Source organism: Ursus americanus, chromosome 2 (assembly GCF_024610735.1).
Source record: "Ursus americanus isolate L20-20 chromosome 2, mUrsAme1.1.p, whole genome shotgun sequence".
Classification (NCBI taxonomy): Eukaryota; Metazoa; Chordata; class Mammalia; order Carnivora; family Ursidae; genus Ursus; species Ursus americanus.
Window position 1 is genome coordinate 5,300,998 of NC_142128.1, and position 23,202 is coordinate 5,324,199.

At 42.3% G+C, this 23,202-nt stretch overlaps 1 protein-coding gene across 3 annotated transcripts in view; it reads left to right on the forward strand.

The window, feature by feature from the left end:
• Positions 1-23,202, forward strand: part of LMTK2 (lemur tail kinase 2) — an 81,946-nt gene that overhangs the window by 27,064 nt on the left and 31,680 nt on the right. For all 3 annotated transcript variants that reach the window (XM_045813421.2, XM_045813420.2, XM_045813422.2), the window contains exons 3-6: positions 586-730; positions 7,801-7,874; positions 12,355-12,473; positions 12,659-12,746. In XM_045813421.2, the coding sequence (XP_045669377.2) occupies positions 586-730; positions 7,801-7,874; positions 12,355-12,473; positions 12,659-12,746 (426 nt within the window). The remainder of the gene's footprint in view (positions 1-585; positions 731-7,800; positions 7,875-12,354; positions 12,474-12,658; positions 12,747-23,202) is intronic.

A 23,202-nucleotide genomic window follows, 5' to 3' on the forward strand; every position in this document is an offset into this window, starting at 1 on the left:
TAGACTGACCTTCGTTCAGACACCGATGATGTTTCTACCCAGTTAATAATTTTTCCATTGTTATTCTTCCCAGAGAAACAGGACTGCCTTGAAAGTATCTTTTCCGAGTCTTTTAACTGTCCGTTATCTTGATTGAAATCCTATTGCAATTAGAAATGTGTATATAGTTTTAAAATAAAATGAATCTGTTTGGATTCAGTATGCAAAGAGGTTTGTGAAAGTGAATAAGAAAGAAAAAAGAATAGCTGAAGCTGTAGTAACTCAAAATTTCCGACCTAGAAGAGTATTTCCATTTGAAGTTCCATGGTCATTTTAGAAAATTTTGCATTTAACTTCAAACTATCAGTTGAAAAAGTTGCATAAAGTATGTGTAATTTATTTTTAAACCTTATTGATTCTGTTTGACATTGGAGAACACAATTATGTATGCTACTTACTGAAGTAGGTAAAAATTGGGGGAAAAAATTAAGGCCGTGTTTCAGATGAGTGAGTAGATGCTCCTGTCTCAGATGTTAGCATATGTTTTTAATATTTGCTCTCAGACTGGTTTATATCAGATATAACATTGCTTCTCTTTTATTTTAGGAATTTGAAGATAATTTTGATGATGAGATAGATTTCACACCACCAGCAGAAGATACTCCCTCTGTTCAGTCCCCGGCAGAAGTTTTCACACTTTCAGTACCGAATATCTCACTACCAGCTCCGTCCCAGCTCCAGCCTTCTGTAGGTAAGGCCTTACGTCCCAGCGTCATGTTTTCACGAATCATTTCTCAGAGGTGAGGGTGGGAACCTTGATGCTAATCATAAAATACTTGGATTGCCTGTCTCATCTGCTTATTTCTCTTCTTCCTGCTCCCTGGGGAAGCTGGATTGTAGTGGTCTGGTCCAGTGCATGCCTGCAAAAGCTGAGTTCTTTCCTTTTGGACCCTGAGTCTGGTAGCAGAGTAAACTGGTCTCCTCTGTTCATTGAAGTGGAACTCTCGCACAGAGCTCCTGGCTTTAGTTCTTCAGTTCTCAGCTTTAGTTCTCAACACTGCTCGTCTTGGGACACTGCTGTCTTTCCCTGGGATGCCGTGTGTTTGGGGAGGGGGTATATTCGGATATGTTAGTTGAATTGACTTTTCATCCTGAGTAGAGGGTTGAGTAGATGTTGATCAATTTCTTGTTATAAAATAGAATCTGACCAGCAATTCGAGAATCAGGGATTTCTGAGACTACCAAGAGAAGGCTGTTCTGTCTGCGTCAGTGCCGTTCCTGCCTCTTGTGGTTCTGTGCACAGTGGTGTAGGTGCAGGGCAGTGGTGGATTGCATTGCTGTAGGTATGCGTGACTAAGAGAAGACGTAAGATAAACATGACACAGCTGGTGCATTTCCTATAAAATATCTGTACAGTTTAGGTATATTTGATATTTGTAGGTTTTGCAACATTAAAAAACTAACATGTAGTATTTACCTTTAATTTTAATAAATAACAACACCCTTCCTTCGACCAAAATAGTGAAATTTAACAGGAGTCTAACATGCCCTTGGGATCACCTAAGTAACCTAAGTATACTTCTGTCTAAATGAAAATATTTTCTCTGCTCTTTGCTTTCTTGATCATAGGCTTTCCTTTATACGAAGGGAAGCCCTGAGAGAATTCTCTAGGGCTTTTACCATCTTGGAGTCTTAACACTCATGAATTCATTTCAAGTAATAGAATCCTAGCTCAGATCAGCATACACAGAAGGGGGACCTTTTTTGACGCTAGAACCAGGTGATTGGAAGAGTAGGGGTTAGGCAGAACTTAGAGGCAACTGGAGCTGGGAACTTGGACACCATTGTGCTTTTTTTCCCTCATCATTTCTCTCCTCTTTGCCTGTCAGCTTAAATCCCGGACACCAGCTTCTTTTCTTGGCTCGGAGCAGGGCTGCTGCCAACTCCAGGTTCAGATCCTTGTAGCTTTACTACCAGAGGAAAGGAGCTTCTCTCTCCTCAGACCAGAAAGAAAACCCTTGGAGAGCCATACTGGTTGGCTTCTCCTGAGTCTGATCATATTGACCCCTCACTGTGGGCAGGAAGGTGTGACAGAGAAGAGCCTGGTGACTTCTGTCCAAGACATAGTGGGGAGGGACCAGAGCACAGTCATGGGCACAACAGAAATGGTAGTGACCTGGACAGCCATCCTCATTACATTCATATACCTCTCTATATTTCTAGAGCCCTCTATTCTAAATTCCTTCTTAATGGGAAGAAATTCTTTTCAATTTCTCTGCATAGAATAGTCCCGGAATATTTTTATGATCTTGGGATGGAAGAGAGCTTTGCAAGCTTGATGCCAAATGCAGAAACCATAAAGGAAAATATTGGCAAATTTGATTCATAAAATGAAATATTCTGTGTGGAAAAAAGACACCATAAACAAATTTGACCAAGTAGCAAAAATATTTGTAAACTACGAAGAATGTCTAAAAAAAAAAAACCCCAAAAACCCTTGTTATATATTAATATACACTAAGATTACAAACAAATGTTAGAAAAAGAACACTTCAATAGAAAAGAATAAGTCAAGGATGTGAAAGGGAAAGTTCATGAAAAGAAATTCAAATGGCCAATAAAAAATAGGAATTCCACTATTAATTAAAGAAGTACAAACATAAAGTAAGATGATAACAGCTACACAAAGATGAGAAGAAAGGATGCTGGGTTGTAATGGATGAGGGGTGTGTGTGGGAAACAGGCACTTGGACACTCACTACTAGTGGGACTGTAAATTGATAGAGACGTTCTTTCCCAAGGGTAGTCTGATAGTATGTATCCAAATGTAAAATGTGTTTACCCTTGATCCCGAAGTTCCGCTCTCAGTAGTTTATTTAGGTTAGCATGCAAATAAATATCTACAAAGGAATTTATTGCAGCGTGAGGTTAAATGTCTGTCAGTATGTAACTTGTTAAATTCTGGTAAGTCCATACAATGGAGTATTATGTAGTCTGTAAAAGGGTGAAAAGGATTTGTGATATATTAAGTGAAAAAAGAACACCACATATTTAAGAGCAAATCTAGAAGAAGCTCTACATGTTTTTTCCTTGTTTTCTTTTTAAAATTTATTTTATGAATAGGTAATACAGTCATACAGTTGAAAAACCAAAACATAAAAAGGTATATGTAGTGAAAAGCCTCTAATCTTTGAATCTGACCTCAGCTCCTACCCTCACCATCTGTACATAGCCACTCTTCTTGTTTTCTTATACACCTTTCCAGACTTTCTTAATGTAAATATTCCCATTTACGTGGTTCCCCCACCCCCCACCCCCCGCCAACACACACACTTTTTTTACTCGTAGGGGCATGGTAAATATATTCTGCATCTCGCTTTTTTCACTTACGGATGTACTTTAGAGATCTTTCCGTCTGCATAAAGAGAGCTTATTTATTCCTGCTTACAAGTTTCTACTATTTAAATTGTATAGACTTAGCACAATTTCTTTAACCTGTTGGTGGATATTTGGGTTGTTTCTAATCTTATACTATTAAAAACAAAGCTTGTACCTATGTTAGTTTGCACATTGATGCTGGGCTGGTATATTTGTAGAATAAATTTTCAAAAGTGGTCAAAGAGTACATGTGTTCTATAATTTGGGGGGATATTGCCAGCTTACCCTCCAGAAGCAGTTGTGCTAATCTGTGTTCCTGCTATGTGGGTGTCAAATGGTATATGCTATTACTATTGAAGCTAAGTTGTATCAGTTCAAATTAGATTGTAACAGATTCAGTGTGATAACTATAATCTCCACGGTAACCACTAAGAAAATAACTAGTAAATATGGAAACAGAAAATGAAGAAAAAATAAAAATGTACACTAAAAAAATTAGTCAGAAATACACGAAGAAAGAAGTTTTTGATGTTTCCTGATTTCAATATAGCCAAATTTAACAGCCCCTTAAGCTAGAAATGCAATTTCTCTCTTTTTTTAATTTTTAAAGCTAATTTTTTTTTTTTTTTTTTTTTTTTTTTTTTAGAGTTAGAGCTTTTTATGTCTTAAGAAATCCTTTCCTGTTCTGTGGTCAAAAATGATACTTAACTACTTTTTTTTTCTACAGTGTTTTAAGGTTTTGCTTTGACATTTAAATTAATTTAAATCCATAACCCATTCTAAGTTAATTTTTGAATATGGTTTTAGGGAATCCATGAATCTTTTGGTAGATTACTCAGCTTTCTTCACTGATCGGTCCTTCCATTCCTCTCTGCTTTTTAGTTCCATGTGTAGGGGCGCCTGGGTGGCTCAGCTGGTTAAGTGTCTGCCTTTGACTCAGGTCATGATCCCGGAGTCCTGGGATTGAGCCCACATCGGGCTCCCTGCTTAGCAGGAAGTCTGCTACTCGCTCTGCCCCCGCTCTCTCTCATTCTCTCTCTCTCTCTCTCTCTCTCTCAAATAAATAAAATCTTAAAAAAACACCACCACCACCACCACCATATGTGTATGGGTCTGTTGTAGGCTTTCTGTTCTATTTCAGTAATTTATCAATTCCTTGTTCCAGTACCACACTGCCTTAATTATTTAATAGCTTCACAATAATGATGTGATTTGCAGGTTTTTCTTCCATTCTGTAGGTTGTCTTTTCACTCTTTTGATGGTATCCTTTAATACACAAAAGTTTTAAATTTTGAAGTCCAGTTTATTTTTTTCTTTTGTTGCTTTGTGCTTTTTACTTAAGAAACCTTTGTCAAACTCAAGGTCATGAAGATTTGCACCAGCGTTGTCTTCTATGACTTATAGGTTTAGCTTTGAAACTTGGGTCTTTGACCCGTTACATATGTATACGGTGTGAAGTAAGGTTCCAGGTTCATTCTTTTACAGGTGGATAGCTATTTGCCCCAGCAACAGTTTGTGAAGAGACTGTTCTTCCCCCATTGCATTGTCTTGGCACCTTGTTGAAAAATCAGTTGACCGTATTTGTTTGTGTTGATTTGCGGACTCTCCCACTGATCTATAGCCTCATGCCAGTATCCCAGTGTTTTGATTATTATAGCTTTGCAGTGAGTTTTGGAATTGAGAAGTTTATGAATCTTCCAACTTTGTTCTTGTTTTTCAAGAATGTTTTGGCTGTTCAGAGTCCCTTGAAATTCTATATGATTTTTATTTTATTTATTTTTTATTTTTTTAAAGATTTATTTATTTACTTATTTGAGAGAGAGAGAGCACAAGCAGGGGGAGCAACAAGCAAGGGAGAGGGAGAAGCAGACTCCCCACTGAGTAGGGAGCCTGTGACGTAGGGCTCCATCCCAGGACCCCGGGACCATCACCCGAGCTAAAGGCAGATACCCACCAGACTGAGCCACCCAGACGCCCCCCCCCCATATGAATTTTAGGATCATTTTTTCCATTTCTGCAAAATAGGCCATTGGGATTTGTGTGTATACAATTTTGATTCCCTTCTCATTCCCTTTTGTTTATATTTTTTTAGATATTTTCTTGGGGATCACAATTATCTTAAATTTATAACAGTTGTGTTTCGGTTGATACCAGCTTTGCTTCAGTACCATATGAAAACTCTGCAATTCAGTCCAGTCCTTTTATGTTCTCACGTCTTCATATTTTGTGTGCCCATTAACATAGATTTATAATTTTTTATGTGTTTGTCTTTTAAATTGTGTACGAAATTAAAAGAGGAGCTAGACACCAAAAATAAAATAATGCCGGCTTTTATATTTACCTATGTAGTTTTACTGGTGATCTTTATTTATTCATATGGCTTCCTGTTACTGTTTAGTCCTTTTACTTTAGCCTGAAGGACTCCCTTTAACAGTTCTTGTAGGGCAGGTGTAAAGGCAGCACTTTCCCTAAACTTACGTTTATCTGGAGTGGTCTTAATTTCTCTTTCATTGTTGGCAGACAGTTTTGCCGAGTATAGAACTCTTGGTTGCTGGTGCTTTTCCTTCAGCACTTTACGCGTGCCATCCCACTGCCTTCTGGTCTCCATGGTTTCTGGTGAGGAATCAGTTGTTAATCTTATCATAGATCCCTTATATAAAAGGGGGCTCCCTTTTGCTGCTTTCAAGATTCTCTATCTTTGGTTTTTGACAGTCTGATTATGATGCGTCTCAGTGTGGGTTTCTTTGAGTTTATCTTACTTGGAATTTGTTGAACTTCTTGGATATATAGATTGATACCTTTTATTAGATGGGGGCATTTTTTACCATTATGTCTTCAAATATTCTTTCTGCCCCCTTTCCCCTCTTTTCTGGGGCTCTAATCTGTATGCTGGTCCCTTTGGTGGTGTCCCACAAGTCCCTTAGCCTTTGCTCATTGATTTTTTTTTTTTTCATTCTTTTTTCTTCTGCTCAGCCTGGATAATTATATTTGAACTCTCTACAAGTCACTGCTGCTTCTGTCTGCTCCCATCTCTGGCTGAACCCCTCTAGTGAGTTTTTTTGTTTCAGTTATGTACTTTTTGGCTCCAAATTTGTGTTTGGTTCCTTTTACTAATTTGAATCTCTGTTGTTCTTCTCCACTTATCAGGACATTATTCTCCTGGTGTCCTTCAGTTCTTTGTCCATGATTTCCTGTCAGTCTTTGAGTGTGTTTAAGACAGTTGATTTAAAGTCTTGTCTGGTAAGGCCACTGTCTGTGTTTTCTCAGGTCCATTTCCTTTGTACCTGTGAGTGGACCATACTTTCTTGTTTCTTTGCATGTTTTGGACTTTTATGTTGAAAATTGGACATTTTGAATAATATGATATACTTGAAGAAAGAAAACAACAAAAAAAGTATTCTGTGGGTCTTTGCAGATTAGCTTTGTGTTGGGACACTCCTCACCCAGGCTACTTAACAGCTCTGCCTTTTTGTCCTCACCTCCTGCTTGTGCTGGGCATGAAGCCTAGCTAGAGGTGAAAGTCATATTCTTCTCAAATCTTCTGTGAGTGTGTGTCCTTCCCTGAGCATGCAGGTGTCTCTCCAGGTTTCTCCATATATTGAAATCGCTTTTCAGAGCCCCTGCTCACCTCCTAAATCTCACTCCCCAGCTTTTCTGCTAAAGCTTTCAGCACGTCTACTGTTTGCCTCTTTTTGCCCCAGGTGGAAGTGTCTCATCCATTTGGCTTTTACTGTTTTTGAGGAACTTGTTTTTGAGGAACAGTCCATCCTGATAGAGTTCTGAGTTTGGTGAAACCGAGGGAAGCTGCTTGTGGAAGTCCCTCACTGAAACTTCCAGGAAAGAAAACACAGTTCCTTGGGAATAATAAAGTCCACTGTGCTCTGTCTGGAACCAGGACCCACACTGGAACATCCGTCATCATTCAGATCGCTGCTGTACCAGGGGCTAGGAGGGGTGGGGCTATGATAAATTCAAAGACACAAAGAAATTGTACCTTGTTTCAGTGGCCTTTCTCCTGGTTTGATTTGGTTGCTGTTAATCTTTGACTGTCTTCCAGAGTTCTCATAAGGTTGACGCGGACAGATTTTGACAAGATTTTTACCTCTGACATGAAACTAAGGACTAAGTAAAAGCCATTGGACTGGTGATTGTGGTTATACAAGAGTAGTTAGATGACAAAACACAGTGTGAAGTATTCGAGAATCAGGGTAGGAAACGCACTCAAAAAATATTATTGGTTTTAAAACTTGAAACTATTTTGGCAGTTATCAGTTTGAAAGTAATGGTGTGTGTGTATATATATATATATATATATATGAATTTATTTCTACCTTTATTAGCATAAGCTTTAAATTTACATTTGTGTTTATTCTTTAGATATTTAATATTTATTTTATTTCAGTTAAATGCCCATATTTATTTTTTCTGTTCTTTTTCCTACAGAAGGTTTGAAGTCTCAAGTTGCCCGCCACAGTCTAAACTATATACAGGAAATTGGAAATGGCTGGTTTGGAAAGGTAAAATGTTGTTCACATCTACCTTTTTCCCCCCTCCTAGTTATAATGTTTAGAATTTAAAGCTAGGGGTGCCTGGGTGGCGCGGTCATTGAGCATCTGCCTTCGGCTCAGGGCGTGATCCCGGCGTTATGGGATCGAGCCCCACATCGGGCTCCTCCGCTGTAAGCCTGCTTCTTCCTCTCCCACTCCCCCTGCTTGTGTTCCCTCTCTCGTTGGCTGTCTCTTTCTCTGTCAAATAAATAAATAAAATCTTTAATAAAAAAAATGTTTAGAATTTAAAGCTAATTAAGAGTTGTATTGTAGGACATTCCACATTCTCTTTAGTTGCTATGGTACCAGTTGAGTCTACTCTTATACCCTGGAACCACACAGGAATGTGAGCTTCAGTGTTTCTAGGTGTATGCGTTTTTCCAAGAAGGTCTTTTATTTATACGTCAGATACTTTTCCAGTTGTTGGCATAGAACAGTAAGAAGGGAAGAGGGACTGGAATTTTAGAAGCTTTTTATCCTCCTCAAGGTAAATTATTTGTTTTTTAATTCTTCTCCCTTTCTCCCCCCTCTTCCTTACAATACTTAAACCACTTTCGAGCTGTAAATACATAGTATTATTATAATGGAAACCATGGCAAAGAACTATTCTCTATTTCTCATAGCCTGTCAAGGGACAAATAGTAACAGTGGTTTGTTGATCTTTTTACCACAGTGTTCAGAAGGAATAATCTTATCATCACAGCTATTTCCATAATGTAATTAGCAGTCATTCTGTGTAAAAGGTTCCTAAGTGAGTAGCGATTGCATCATAAGCAGGGTGGTCAAGACAAGAAGAGGTATTTGCTCCGTGATCAGCCGTCTTATGCATCTTGTCTTTCCATTCAGAGTTGTTTGTCAGTCCTGTGTCTTTGACGTCATCCAACCTTTATTAGTGACCAAATCTTCTAAGCCATTTAGCAAAACCTGTTGTGTATCACACAGTGTTTTTGGTGCTGAGGGTCCAGTGTGGAGGAAGGTAGGTAAAGTCCTGGCCTGTGTGGAGTACTAGGAATTGTGGCAGCGAACAAAAGAGAACCCTTGCCCTGACTAAGCTGAAACCTCTCGCTGTGGCGGGGTGGTGGTGGGGGGTGGTGGCGGGTGATCAGACAGCAAACAATCAGGAGTGGGGGTGGGCTCAGAGAGGTGTGGGGGAGCCAGGTGATGTGAGATAGAATATATGCATTTAGAGACCTTTACTCAGAGTGAGCTGGGAAAGTACTCTGGTGTCTGAGAGAGGACTGCAGTAATCTGGCTAACCGGCACGAGCATCACCTGGGCAGTTACATTGTGGAAGACCAAGGGGAAAGTGGGAAAATTGGTCAGAAGGCGCTGTAGTCACATGGGAAGAGATGCAGGCAGGCTTGGACCTGGATGATAGCATGAAGCGGTGAGAAGTGGAGAGAGAAGTGGTGCGAGCCAATGTGAATTTTCAAATAAGAGCATGTGGGACTGGGGATTGATCAGATAACGGAGTCTGGAGAAGGGGGGTCAAGGGTGGCTGCTTATGGCCTGATTGGTGGGAAGAATAGAATTGCTCGCAAGTGAAATGGGAAAGATTAAGGAGAAGCAGGCATGGAGGAGGAGAAAGTCGGGAGTTCGCTTTTGGTTGGGTTAGATGGCATGGCTATGAGGCATCCAGATGGAGATACCGAGTAAGCAGTTGGAAGTATACATCTTGAACTCAAGGGAGAGGTTCCAGGCCAAAGACACACGTTTGGGAGAGCTCTGTCTATAGGTGGTATTCAGAGGTATGAGACTAGATGGAGTCACCAAGATTGAATGTCAAGAAGAGGGGGAGGCACAAGGACCGAGTCCTGAGGGTCTGCGGCGAGGAGAGGTCAGTGCAGGTAGTGACGGAGGCTGAGGTGATCAGCCAGTGTGTAGGAAGGGGTGCAGAAGAGTGGGGTGTTCTGAGAGTCAGTGAAGGAGTGCCAGGAAGATGAATGAATGGTAGTAAATGCTGCTGGCAAACTTAGATGAGGACTGGGAGAGGTAGGGCCCAGCACGTGAGGGCCATAGTATTGTCCTCAGAGGCTGTAGAGGGTCACGTGCTCACGTGCAGTGGGCACAAGGGAGAAAGTGAAGATGGCACATTTAGACAACCCTGTTGAAGAGTCTTACTGTAAAAGGGAGCAGAGAAATGGAGTACGAGCTGTTTGGGACCATCCAAGGGCCAGGGAAGGTGTTTTGTTTTGTTTTGTTTTTTGCTTTGCTTTTTATAGGATGTGCAGCTCTTTTAGCCTCTTTATATTAGAGTGGAGAAACTGATAATGCAGGAGAAAGGAAAGGGGGGTTACTGTAGGAATTCTCTTGAAAAGGGAATAAAAACAGCATGTGGATACAGGTGCAGGTGGATTTGGTGTTAAAATGAGGACGTTTACTTGTGGTTATTTTATTCAGTGAACAGGAGGCCAGTTGAAAGGGAGGAGTAAAAAGATGTGTTGGGAGTTTGAATAGGAGAAGAAGGTGTGACAGAGTCCTCCGGGAACCCTGTCAACTAGGAAATGCAGCAGGAGGATGGGAATGCTGAGGACCCTTACAAATTTGAAATGAGACCAGTCATTGTGGTTGTGTGTTTTGTCTGCTTTTGGTGTTACCATAGGCAGGTAGTTGAATTTAAGTAGTGCTGGGGTTTGGCCGAGCCAACAGGGCTCTGTGAGAGGGGCAAGGAGGGTGGTGACAGCACAGGATGGTGGGGTCTTAGCTGCCAGGGAGGAGAGAGGGGCTCTGTGATCGGGGCAGGATGGTGGAATAGTGGTATCACGAATGGACCTGAAGGGCAAATTGTGCACTCGTTGGGTTAGACTGTTTAAGTGAGTGAGCTGGAAATCAAAGGACAAATAGAGAAGGAGAAATCAAAATTTGAGGTTTGGGACATAATCCAGTTATTAACTAGGTCTAGACCCATGGGAGATTTTGCGAGATGGGGGCAGAGAAAAGATTATTGAAAGTGAGGTAAAAACCTGAGAGGTCAAGGTGTTGAATGAATGGTCCTTGCGGACATTGAAGACCAAGAATGATATCAGTGATGGCAGAGAGAGGATGACAGCAAGATTATTCTAACCTTTTTAGGGATTGCTATTTTATGAATGAATGAATTTTATGAATGCATGAATGCTCATGATAGATGTACAAGCTGGTTGTTTGAAACCAGAGTATATGACTTGGTTAATTATCAGAATTCCTTGTTCTGTTTATTGTTCTGCCTTTACATTCTCAATAAACACATTATATTCTCTTCAAGGCCTTACTCTGTATTTCCATGGCAATAAAATTAATCTACTTGATAAAAATATGAAAAACTATTTTAAAAAGAAGGCTTTTAGTTTTGATCATTCTTGATTTAAATAAAAATTTTTACTTCAGTATTTTCATCTTAAATATTATATTTTGGAATGCCTTTGTATTGTCCAGTATTTATATTCGGAGTTTCACTTGTAGTGTGCTCTTATTTTCATTCATTTTTTTTTTTTTAAGATTTGTCTGTTCTAGAGAGAGGGAAAAAGAGAGAGAGAGAGAGAGAGAGAGAGCCTGAGCAGGGAGGAGGGGCAGAGATAGAGGGAGAGAATCCCAAGCACACTCCATGCGGAGTGCAGAGCCTGACGTGGGGCTCGATCCCACCACCCTGAGATCATGACCTGGGCCAGAATCATTAGTTGCCCAACTAACCGAGCCATCCAGGCGCCCCATTATTTTCATTCATTTTGTATTCTGTTCATTTCAGTGGCATATTTTTTTCTTGTGTTTAGACTGAAGTTTTAGTACAAGATAAAGGTCTGGAATAATTGGAATGCCGTAGATTTTTAACGTTATAATGCAGTGGTAGTGTATTTGCACATTGCCTGTGTGTCAATTTACTTTCTCATATGTGAAGGAGACAAAATAACAAAACCCAGTTGAAGTGTTTTGAGAAACATTTGAGTTATGTTTGAACTGACCTTATAAATTACTCTTCTGTGATGTCATTGGTAATATCCGTGAAACTATGGTACAACTTTATAATAAATAAAAAAAATACAGATACATATATGAATGCTATCAGTATCCATTGAACAGTTTAAAACTGAAGGAAAGTGGTTTCATTTTTCAAGCTTTTTCTGAAGTAGTATCTTCATAGTAGAAGGCCTGATTGTTGCTTTATTTTCCTGTGCTCTGTTTCCTTTTTTTTTTTAATTAATTAATTAATTAATTAATTTATTTGACAGAGATAGAGACAGCCAGCGAGAGAGGGAACACAAGCAGGGGGAGTGGGAGAGGAAGAAGCAGGCTCCCACCGGAGGAGCCTGATGTGGGGCTCGATCCCATAGCGCCGGGATCACGCCCTGAGCCGAAGGCAGACGCCTAACCGCTGTGCTACCCAGGCGCCCCCTGTGCTCTGTTTCCTGATAATGAGACATACTTCTTTACCATTTTGATGGAAGTGAAGTGAAAAACTGTTCTTTGGTTTTAGGTCCTCCTTGGCGAGATTTACACGGGCACTAGCGTAGCGAGAGTAATAGTGAAGGAGTTAAAAGCAAGTGCAAGCCCAAAGGAACAAGATACTTTTTTGAAAAACGGAGAACCTTACTAGTAAGTAAACCTTAATAAGTGTTATGTAAACAGAGTCTGTAGTCTGTTGAAAATCAGGTGTTTAAAATGACGTTGCTATTTGTCATATTTAAATCATCATGAATGTCAAAATTTGGTTTACTGTTTGGACAGTTCTGCTAGTGTGCTCCCTGATGAACAACACTGTGACTTTCTATTTTTCCCAGCATTCTTCAGCATCCAAACATTCTGCAGTGTGTTGGACAATGTGTAGAAGCAATTCCCTATCTTCTCGTGTTTGAGTTCTGTGACTTGGTAAGTTTTTAATGGAAATTCAAGGTCAAAGCATTTAAAAGGTTACATCCAAGTGTTTTTGACACATAGAAATGCTGGATGAGGTTCTGCTTTCACTTCTGTCCCCCGTTTTTAAAGCTTTATGATGTGTACTAAGTCATTGCCTTTGAAAATACTATTAACGGACACTTACATGTTGTTTTGTATTCCATCCCTATGCTGAGCTGTTTGCATGCATTACATTTAATCATATTTGTCCACACTTTATATATATATATGATTAAAGTAAGGTTCAAGGAGATGAAGAAAATGTTGTTTATCAAGTATATGGCAAAACCAGAGCGTGGATTTAGGATTGCCCTTCCCGAGCTTGAGGTCTTAACTTCCGCTGGGCAGTTCAAAACACTTTTCCCCATTAAGGGAATCTTATAGAGTACCTGTGACCTGTCAGTTATTTATTTATTTATTTTTTTAAAGATTTTATTTATTTGAGAGAGAGCACGAGAGAGAGCGAGCAGGCAGAGCAGGGACTGGGGGTAGGGCAGAGGGAGAGGGAGCAGCAGACTCCCCACTGAGCAGGGAGCCTGACATGGGGCTGGATCCCAGGACCCCAGGATCACGACCTGAGCCAAAGGCAGACGCCTAACTGACTGAGCCACTCAGGCTCCTCAGCCTGTCAGTTTTTTAAAATAATGAATGTATGTGCCCTTTGTATTTTTAAATAATTAGATGATTTTTTAACCTAAAATTAATAGCCTAATTTCTTAGCAGGATAGTGTTACTTACTGAGATTTATAGTTGGAAAAACTGTTTTTATGAATAATAACTTTTATGTGGAAATTTCCTGTCATCATCTGTTTTTGAAAGCTAGGTTTTAATTTCCTTGCATCGTCTCAGTTTTCAGAACATTAAAACATTAAGACTGTCCGCAGAAAAGTGGATGTACATCAGGGTAAGTCCCCAGTTAGTTCGGACAATATTTTCAGCTGGGTAAATGGAAAGAGAGTGGTAACCATTGTGGATTTTTGTTTTAATTCCTAGAAGTGATTCAGATATTATGCTCGTTGGCAAAGGTAGTTAATTCAAAAGAAAAATTAATAACCCTGGTATATTAGCTTTCATTGGATTATATCCGAGTAACCCCCAAATCTCGGTGACTGATAAAGAGCAAGTGGTGTTCTCACCCATCTTACGCGTCAGCTCTGGGGCAGCCGCAGCTCTCTCCCAGGCTGGATTCGTCTGTAGGTGCTGGCGGGGGCGGCGTATATTCTGGTATCCTGTGCAAGTGTATTTATATGGCTCTTTTTCGGCCAGATTTATGAGGTTGTTCAAATCTCCTCTATGCTTCTGATTTGGGAGGGCTTTGACAGAGGAGTCTGAGTCCGTTTTCTGTCCGTTTTTGAGAGGCACATTATAATCTGCTCTGATTACGGATTTTCCTTTTAATTCTAGTTGTATTTGCTTTGAGTGTTGAGTCAAGGATACACATTTAGAACTGATACGTGACATCTGGTAGTTTTAAGCTTTCATAGTTGTGAAGGGGCTCTTTTTAAGTGTTACTAAGGATTAAGTCTGGTTTTACTGATAATTAATATAGTTATCCCAGCTTTCTTTTGGTTAGAATTTGCCTGGTTATCTCTCTCATTCCTTTTCTCTGATTTATTGGTTTGTTGGTTTTTTCTCTGGTTTCTCCGGTTTATTGGTAAAATCTCGTTCACTTGTCAGTCTTGATCACTTAACATGGAACACGTACTCCATTTATGTTTCTTTTATCTATGAGGTATTTGGAATTTAATGTACCTGTTTTGTATTATTTTTCCTACCTACCTGTTTCAGTTTTTCTGTCTTGCTTTTTTGCTAGCCTTCTTTCAGATTCTTGATTTTTTTTTAAGATTTTATTTATTGATTTATTTATTGGAGAGAGAAAGTGCAAGAGAGAGAAAGAGTGCACGAGGGGAGGGAGGGAGCAGACCCCCTGCTGAGCAGGGAGTCTGACATGGGACTCGATCCCAGTACCCTGAGATCATGACCTGACCCAAAGGCAGATGCTTAACCCACTGAGCCACCCAGGCGTCCCAACTAGTTTGGATTTTTGATACCGTTCTTAGTTTTTAGTGATTACACTGGAGGTTATCATATGCATACGTAATTGGACTAAGTCTAAAATTAATATTTTAACCCTCCTCCAAGGAAGCTAGGGACCTCAGAGAGCTCTGTCTCCATGTAAGGAAAACTGGAATTAAACCTACTTTTCTGGGCCATCCCCACCTTTTCTCCAATTCTCGAGGGTGCTTATTTGTTAAACAGCTGCTGTGGAAAGACAGCAGGCTGCTCTCCATGGGTACAGAGGCAAAGTGCGGTCGTTGTCCTCCAGAGCTCCTCCGTAGCGGGAGCAGACATGTGATAATTGTTATTTAGCCTGATTAATTATTGAATGGAGGCGTGAGAACTAAGAGGAAGGAGTTCTCAGTGATGTTTCCGATCATCTTATTGCATGTGTATTTTGTTTGGATTATCTCAGTATCATAGGTATAATATCATCCTCGGTTATTACGCTATGAGAACTGCTTATTTTAATGGCCTCAGGGTGACCAGTGTGATGGGTAGTTCCTGTGCTGTCAGCACTAGAGAAAAAAATGTAAAGATGCATCTTTTTGTGATGAGACAAGTCCGCTGTCAGAGTGCTCGTTTTCTGAGACACTTGATGGTGGCTTTTCGGGGTCCCTAAGCTCTTGATATTTTTTGTAACAGTCACCACAGTCTTTGTGAGTGAACACAGCAGAAATGCGACAGGAAGCATATCTACTTGAAATACTACATTTCTGGGTTAAGCAAGGTGGTTTTATTAAAACAGTCTTATACATATCGGTGTTTCCTCTCCTTCACCTTCCGCGTCCGTTCCTGGAAGTTTTATTAGACATTGTTGTCGGTGTTCCTGGAATGGGAAAGGCCTCTGGATGCTCAGCGTGATGTTTTCTTCTGAACAGTTCAGGCGGTGGGTTTAGTTTTATGCTATTTTAATGTATTTTTTCACAAAGTTACCTGTTCTTTTTGGGAGTAGGAGTTTAACCAACTTCATAAAGAAACTCTAAAACATTACAAAATACACAAACAACGCCTTGACAATTATCATAAATAACCCATAATTAATAAGATTCTCGAGTAGTCTTTTTGTCATTATACATTGTTCTTATATAAATATAATAAATACATGCTTTTTGTTAACCTTTTTTTTAAAGATTTTATTTATTTGAGAGAGAGTGAGCGGCGGGGAGGAGCCGAGAGAGAGGGAGGAGCAGACTCTCCGCTGAGCGGGGAGCCTGACGCGGGGCTCGATCCCAGGACCCTGAGATCATGACCTGAGCTGAAGGCAGACGCTTAACCAACTGAGCCACCGAGGTGCCCCTGTTAACATCCTTTTCATAAAAATTTTTCCCCAGTACTTTTAGATCTCACATTTAAATGCATATTCTCCAAGTACTTAGACTGAGTATTCAGAGAATATTAACTCACCTAGGGTTGTACTGGCTTTCGTATTTCAGGGTGAAGAGTATGCATACAGCTCTCCAGAATTAACGGTTATGACTTCTTGAAACATATTTTATGTGAACCTCCTAAGTCATAATGGGGAAGTGTCTACTCCTGCAGGCTAGACGTGTGGAAAGAGCCCTCACGCCTACCAGCAGCTTTCATTAGCAGTGCAGAGTTAATAGCTATTTTTAATTTAAGTGCACTGCCCAGTGGTACATTGATCAACAGTAAAACTTTAAAAGCAATAATTGTTTCTTGAAAAATTAAAGTAGAATTACCATCTGACCTAGCGATTGTACTTCTAAGTATATATATTATCCAAAATCACTGAAACCACCTCAAAAGAGATATTTGGACACCCGTGCTCATAGCAGCATAACTCACAATAGCCCAGAGATAGAAGCGATTCAAGTGACCCATCAGTGGATGAATAAGTACACAAAATAGAGTCTGTCCATACAGTGGTTTATCACTGAGCCTTGAAAAGGAAGGAAATTCTGGCATCTGCTTCAGCATGGATTCACTTTGAGGGCATTATGCTTATTAGTGAGATAAGCCAAACCACAAAAAGACAAATACTGCATGATTCCACCTATATGAGGTGTCTAAAGTAGTCAGACTCACAGAGACAGACAGGGGTGGTGAGTGCCAGGGACAGGGTTGGGAGGGATAGGGAGTGAGTATATAACGGGGACAGAGTGTCCGTTTGGGAAGACGAAAAGAGTTCTGGAGACGGATGGTCGGGGCGGCTGCACACTGGGTGAAGGTGCTTAATGGCCCTTAACTGGACACTTAGAAGTGGCTGAGATGGTGGCATTATGTTACACATTTTTCACCACACACACACAAGTCAGCGATTGCCTACTGGTAGTTTAAGGCGCTGTCCCAGGTGTTTCCTATCCTAGCAGGACACTCCTATCCCCTTGGGAAATCTGGCAGTCAGTGCTTGGAGCGGCCAGTCTCCCATCCAAGTAGAGGCTGTTGACCCAGGGAACTCGCCACCTTGCCCGGCGGTGAGGGGTCATGTTCGTGTCGTTGGATGGTTTCGTGCTCCTCACCTCTGGGCTCTAGGAAGCTTTGGAGGGAGCAGGGTCAGCAGCAGCGAGTGCTGGGGCCTCGGCAGGGTCACCAACTCTAAAGTCCAGTTGTCCAGGCTCAGTATGTGCAGTGGCTACGGGGCAGGAAGCGTCAGGTAGCGTCATCCCAGTGAACCGAAGACGGCCCCCACCTGCAGGGATGTGCCCCCGACGCCCCAAAGCCTCACTTCAACACTGAGCCCTGCTCCCAGCCTGGACGCCCCATAGCCCTCCCAGGAATAGGCCATCCGGAGCAGAGGGGCGTCATGCAAGGCAAAACCGCCTGCTGGCAAGGGTCCAGAGGACAGAGGGTAATCGCCGGGGCTCGGTAATAAGCAGCTGCAGCCACAGTGAAAGGAGCCACTATCTTCACATGTTCTTAGTAGGTCAAGAGCTATTGAATGAACATTGGCCTTTTCAGTCGTCATCGGGCAGTGATCATACTCAGCGATAACATCTCTTAATAGAAAGGAGAGAATATTTTTGTACTGAGGTAATTCTTGTGAGATGGAATTACCAGTCTGTTGTTGAAAAGCACTTTATCTTAGAATTTTTATGAAAGAAAAAGAAAACTCTTCCGAGTGAGTTCGGTAGCTGGACTGCAGCTGACGGTTTCTAATGCTGATGGCGCAACGTTCGTGGAAGGAGATGACTGCAGGATGTTGTCTGTAACTCGTTGCCATGGGAGGTTCACAGTGCTCTCTCAGGAATATCCAGGCAAGGAGATTGTTTTGGGGGTAAGGATCACTCATTCAGCACAAGTGTGCCAGGCACCTAGGAAGTACAGAGGGCTGTGCACAGCGCCCCGGGGAGCACAGGGGTGAGTCGTCCCCGCTCCTGCACGGCGCCCTCAGGAACACAGCAAGTCACCCAGATCCCTGCGTTGCCTGCCTCTAGATCCAGGCTGGCCTGCCTTCGGATGCTCCTTCTGCCACTGTGTGTCGCCTTGGGAAGTTACCTGACCTCTCTAAGCCTCAGTTTAGACATCAGTCAGATGGGGGTGATACCACTTACTGGGTAGACGACCCTGCCCGTTAATAAGATGATTAAGGTAAATTCTGGAGCACATAGTAAAGTGCTTAGAACATGGTAGTTATTTTTATTCATTTTTGGTTATATCAGTTGATCATAATTAATGATGAAAGGTTTGAATAATGTGTATAGAAGTATAAGCAGTTCTGGGCATCTGGCAGCTTAGTCTGTAGAGCATGTGACCCCTGATCTCGATCATGAGTTCAAGCCCCACGTTGGGCATAGAGCTTACTTAAAAAAAAAAAAAAAAAAAAAAGTGTAGCAGTTCTAACGAGGATCATTGGAGAAGGCTTCGCTTTGGAGAAGGTGTTTGCTTGGAGTGTGCAGCAGTGGTTGGATAGTTCTGTGTTAGCAGGAACGGCCTGAGCCAGGCGGAGAAGCCCACAGTGCCCTGCAGGGGTGTGGAGACTGGAGAAGCAGGTTGGCGTCTGCTGGGAAAGATCAGCTGGAAGGGCGAAAAGCAGAGACAGACTACTCTGGAGCCCAGACTGTAGGCTGAGGTGACAGACACGTTGCTCCGTCTTAATCTTTCTGAAGAGTCATCAGTTTCTTTGACTCTGTCACCTGACCCCGAAGCAAGAGATGGTATTTTCTTTGCAAGGAAGGTTCTTGACGTCTGGTACACATTTCCTTTATGATAGCTGATAAAGCAGGGAGTGAGTTTCTGAGAGGAGTTAGCAGTGGCCACATGAGAATGGGAAAGAAGTCTGTTTGGGGGGCGCCTGGGTGGCTCAGTCGTTAAGCGTCTGCCTTCGGCCAGGGCGTGATCCCAGCGTTCTGGGATCGAGCCCCACATCAGGCTCCTCCGCTGGGAGCCTGCTTCTTCCTCTCCCACTCCCCCTGCTTCTGTTCCCTCTCTCGCTGGCTGTCTCTCTCTCTGTCAAATAAATAAATAGAATCTTAAAAAAAAAAAAAAAAGAAGTCTGTTTGGGATTCTCGATGTGTAGCATATTCCTCTGTGGGGTTTGCTTTATTCCGTCTCTCATCAAGAGTCAGTAACACTTGGAATCATGGGATCTTAGAGCCAAAGGAACCTTGGCCGCTGCCCACCAAGAGGCCTAAGGAAGGGAAGGCTCTAGTTTTGTCCGTCCCAGGCCTTGTGCTGGGCCTGGGAAATGTCCGTTACTCCCTTCGTGGGTCCTCAGAGCCCTGTGAGATGGGTGGCAATAGCTTCATTTTACAGATTGGAAAACTGAGGCTGAGAGAGATGAAGGTATTCATTGAAGAGTTGAACCCAGGTCTGTCTGGCTTCAGCACCATGCTTTCTGTTCTTTATTTGTCTGGTTAATCGACTTGCCTGAGCTCACATAATTACCAATGGCAAAGTGGGGACTTTAATTGATGGCTTAATTTTATTCTGTGTGTTTTTATACCAGGTGGTTTAATGCTTTTATATATTTTTTCCACCAGTGGGGAGCCTCTGTTTTAGAATTGTCCTTTGTACAGAAGATGCTTACTTAATGGGTATGTCTTATTTATAAATATATTCATTAAGTAAGCTCATGCACCGGGGAACCTTCTAGGTGCTGGGCATACGAAGATGAATGATGTGTCCCTGCCCCCACAGAGCTCATGTAAAAGAGAGGACATGGAGTTACAGGGGAACAGAGGTGCATGTGGACAGTGTCCCTAACCCAGGGGCAGCAGAGGGGACGCTCGTGATGCACCGTGATCAGGCTTAATAGTGAGGTTGTGGGCACCTGGGTGGAGAGGGCCCTGAGGCCCTGGCTCTTGGTGAAAATAGATCCAGGACTTGGTGATGGGTTGGATGTGGGAGTCTAGAGACAGCAAACCCAAGAATGACGTCTTCAGTTTTGATCTGATCTACTGGGAAAATGGTGATACCATTTCCTGAGATGGAGCAGGTTGTCTGAGTTACATATCAGGCTTCTTAGATTTGAGGGGTGTCTTAGGGCATCCGGGAGAGGGTGTCAAGTCAACAATTGGGAGGATGAGTCTGGGGCTCGGGGGACAGAGGGCTTTGAGCCTGAAAAAATGTGTTAGAAATGATTTTTAAAACCATGGGGTGGATCAGGTCATCTGGGAATGAGTGTCCGCAGTGACGAGGGCCAGGGTTGAGCCCTGGACTGTGCCTGCACTTATAGATCAGTGAGAGGAGGAAGATCCAGCACAGGGGCCTGGGAAAGGCCTGCCAGTGAGATAGGAGACCTGGAGACAGGTGGAGAGAAAAGGAAGGGCTCCACGTTGGCTGTGCTGGTGAGATAGGTGGGGGAGTGCTGTGGGAGCAGCTGCAGCGAGCATGGGGGGCTGGGGTGGGGGTGGTCTTGTGAGAGCGGGAGGTGAGTCAGCCAGAAGAGAGTTCATCTGTGAAGGGAGGAGGGAAATGGGATGCTAGTGTGAGAGGCGTGTGGAGGCAGAGGGAGGCTTGTTTGGTTCTTGGTTGGACTGACCTGGGGGGTGTTTGGGCACAGGGGTGAATAATCTGTAACAACAGAAGGTGGGGTGTCAGGGTGTGGACATTGGCAGGTGAGGGCTTGTGTGCTGAGGAAGAGGCCCCGGGCGGGCGGGGGGTGACCGGACAGGTGCTCAGGGCGTTCAGCTGGACGTGGACGTACGTGTTCATTCATTGGCAGGGACGGACTATGTGGCTGCTGATGCCCGTCTTGCATCCTTTCATTCAAATTTTTGTTTACAAATCATAAATTTCCCCCCAGTCATCCTATTAAACCTATGAGTGACTAATTTTCCAGTTATTGACTATTCACTTGTTGAGTTTTTACATTATGACGAAATTAATTCATTGTTCTCAGTGCCCTGCCGAAAGCCGGCTAGAGCCCGCATGGCGGTGTGGGTTGGAAGTCAAGAGGACACGGGTGAGGGTCCCTGTGAAGGTCTTTGGGTGACTCAGTGCAGGAGGCCATTCCCAGTCCCTGCTCCCTCGGAGTTCTTGGTGCAGCGCTTTGCTGCCATCTAGCGTCGTACATGTTTCTTCTAGAGTCTTTTTGGGCGGTTTTGGGGAGGATCTGACAAATTTTTAAGACTTGGATAAAGGAAAGTGTATTTTAATTCAGAATACATTGCTGGTCTTCATGGTTTTTTTCTTTAAATAAGAGACCAAAGTAATAATCTCTGTCTACCACTGAAACATAAATAAAATAAACCAGATATCTCAGTAACAGTTTTGTCTGTTTTGGATAGAATGGATCAATTTTTAGTATTTATTTAATATGAACATTTTTTTTACTGTAATTAAAGCTTATATGCTGATTTTTTTTTTTTTTAACGGTGGTACCAGTGGCACCTGGGTGACTTAATCAGTTAAGCGTCCGACTCTTGATTTCAGTTCAGGTCATGATCTCAGGGTCGTGAGATCAAGCCCCACGCAGGCTCTGCACTCAGTGTGGAGTCAGCTTGAGATTCTCTCTCTCCCCGTCTCCCTCTGCCCCTCCTGTTCGTTCTCTTTCTCTCTCAAATAAGTAAAACCTTAAAAAAAAAAAAAAAGGATTTAAACAGTGGTACCAGGAGAGCTCTGAGGATCTTTCTAGAACATAGAACTAACCCTGGGTCCTGCACAAACCACCACAAATCCCATCCAGGAGAAATAGTGATCAGGCTCCCCTCACTCATTGACGTTAGCTCCTCGCCCAGGTTAGAGGTGTTTGCCTGGGTTGTGCTAACTGCTAACTTTATCCCCGTCATGGAGGGTGGGGAGAGCCTTTTAGTTTTGCCAAGCTAGAAACACTAGGAGCATGAACGTTCTGAAGCAAAATCCCCTTCTCGTTTTATTTTACCTTCTGGTGAAATTTGGAGAGTGAATTATTGTGGAGACAAGACCTCTTAACACAGTGAGTGGTAATGAGTATACAGTTGCCCATTGATCAACATGGGTTTGAACTGCGCAGGTCTACATTGACGCCGATTTTTCCCAGTAAGGGCAGGGCAGTTCTGTAAGTGTATTTTCTCTTCCTTATGATTTTTTTTAACATTTCCTTTTGTTCTGTTTTACTTTATTCTAAGAATATAGTGTATAATGTGTGTAACATACAGAATGTGTGTTAAGTGACTGTTTCTGTTACTCCGTAAGTCTTCTGGTCAACAATAGGCTGTTAGTCGTTACGTTTTTGGAGAGTCTAAAGTTATATGTGGATTTTCGACCACTTGGGGGTCGGTGCCCCTCACCCCCACATTGTCGAAGGGTAAACTGTACTTTAGATAACCTTGAAAAATAACAACTCCCACTCTGCCATTCTGCCTTCATGGCCAAAGTCACTTGTGAAGTGTTCCCTGTTTGCCAGCAGCTTCTGTTTGTTTTGAGAACTGGCCAGATACAGCGCAGCATAATGCTACGTTTGTGTGAGGGTAATTTTTTCCTTAGATGGATATTGCAGGAGAGGGGTTAGACAAATGGATTTAAGTTGCCATTTCATTGGTAATGTAAATAAACTTAAACTATTTATTTTCATATTTAGTTTCCGCATGGGCCACCTTCTGAAAATCCCATTAGCCTGTAGGCCTGGAGCTTTTTGCTGGTGTTTGTCTGGGTTAATGTAATTATTGTGAGAATCGTCTTTATTCCCACCACTCTCACCAGTGGGTAGAGACTAGCCTAGGGGAGGGCAGGGTGGGGGCGGTTAGGGACACGTGTTTTTAAAAGGCAAGAAAGGGTCTGCTCTGGAGCAGCTTGCAATTCCAGAATCACGTCTGGGAGGAAATAAGAGGTCAGAGACATGGGTCCTGAGGGCACAAACCATCCCCCCCACCCCCACCCCTCACCCCGTCGAAGTTCCGTTAAGTTCGGGAGAATCCGACAAATCCATGGGGTTGACATTAAGTTATTTTACATTCATTCTTATAAAATAAATTGATTCGATCTGCAT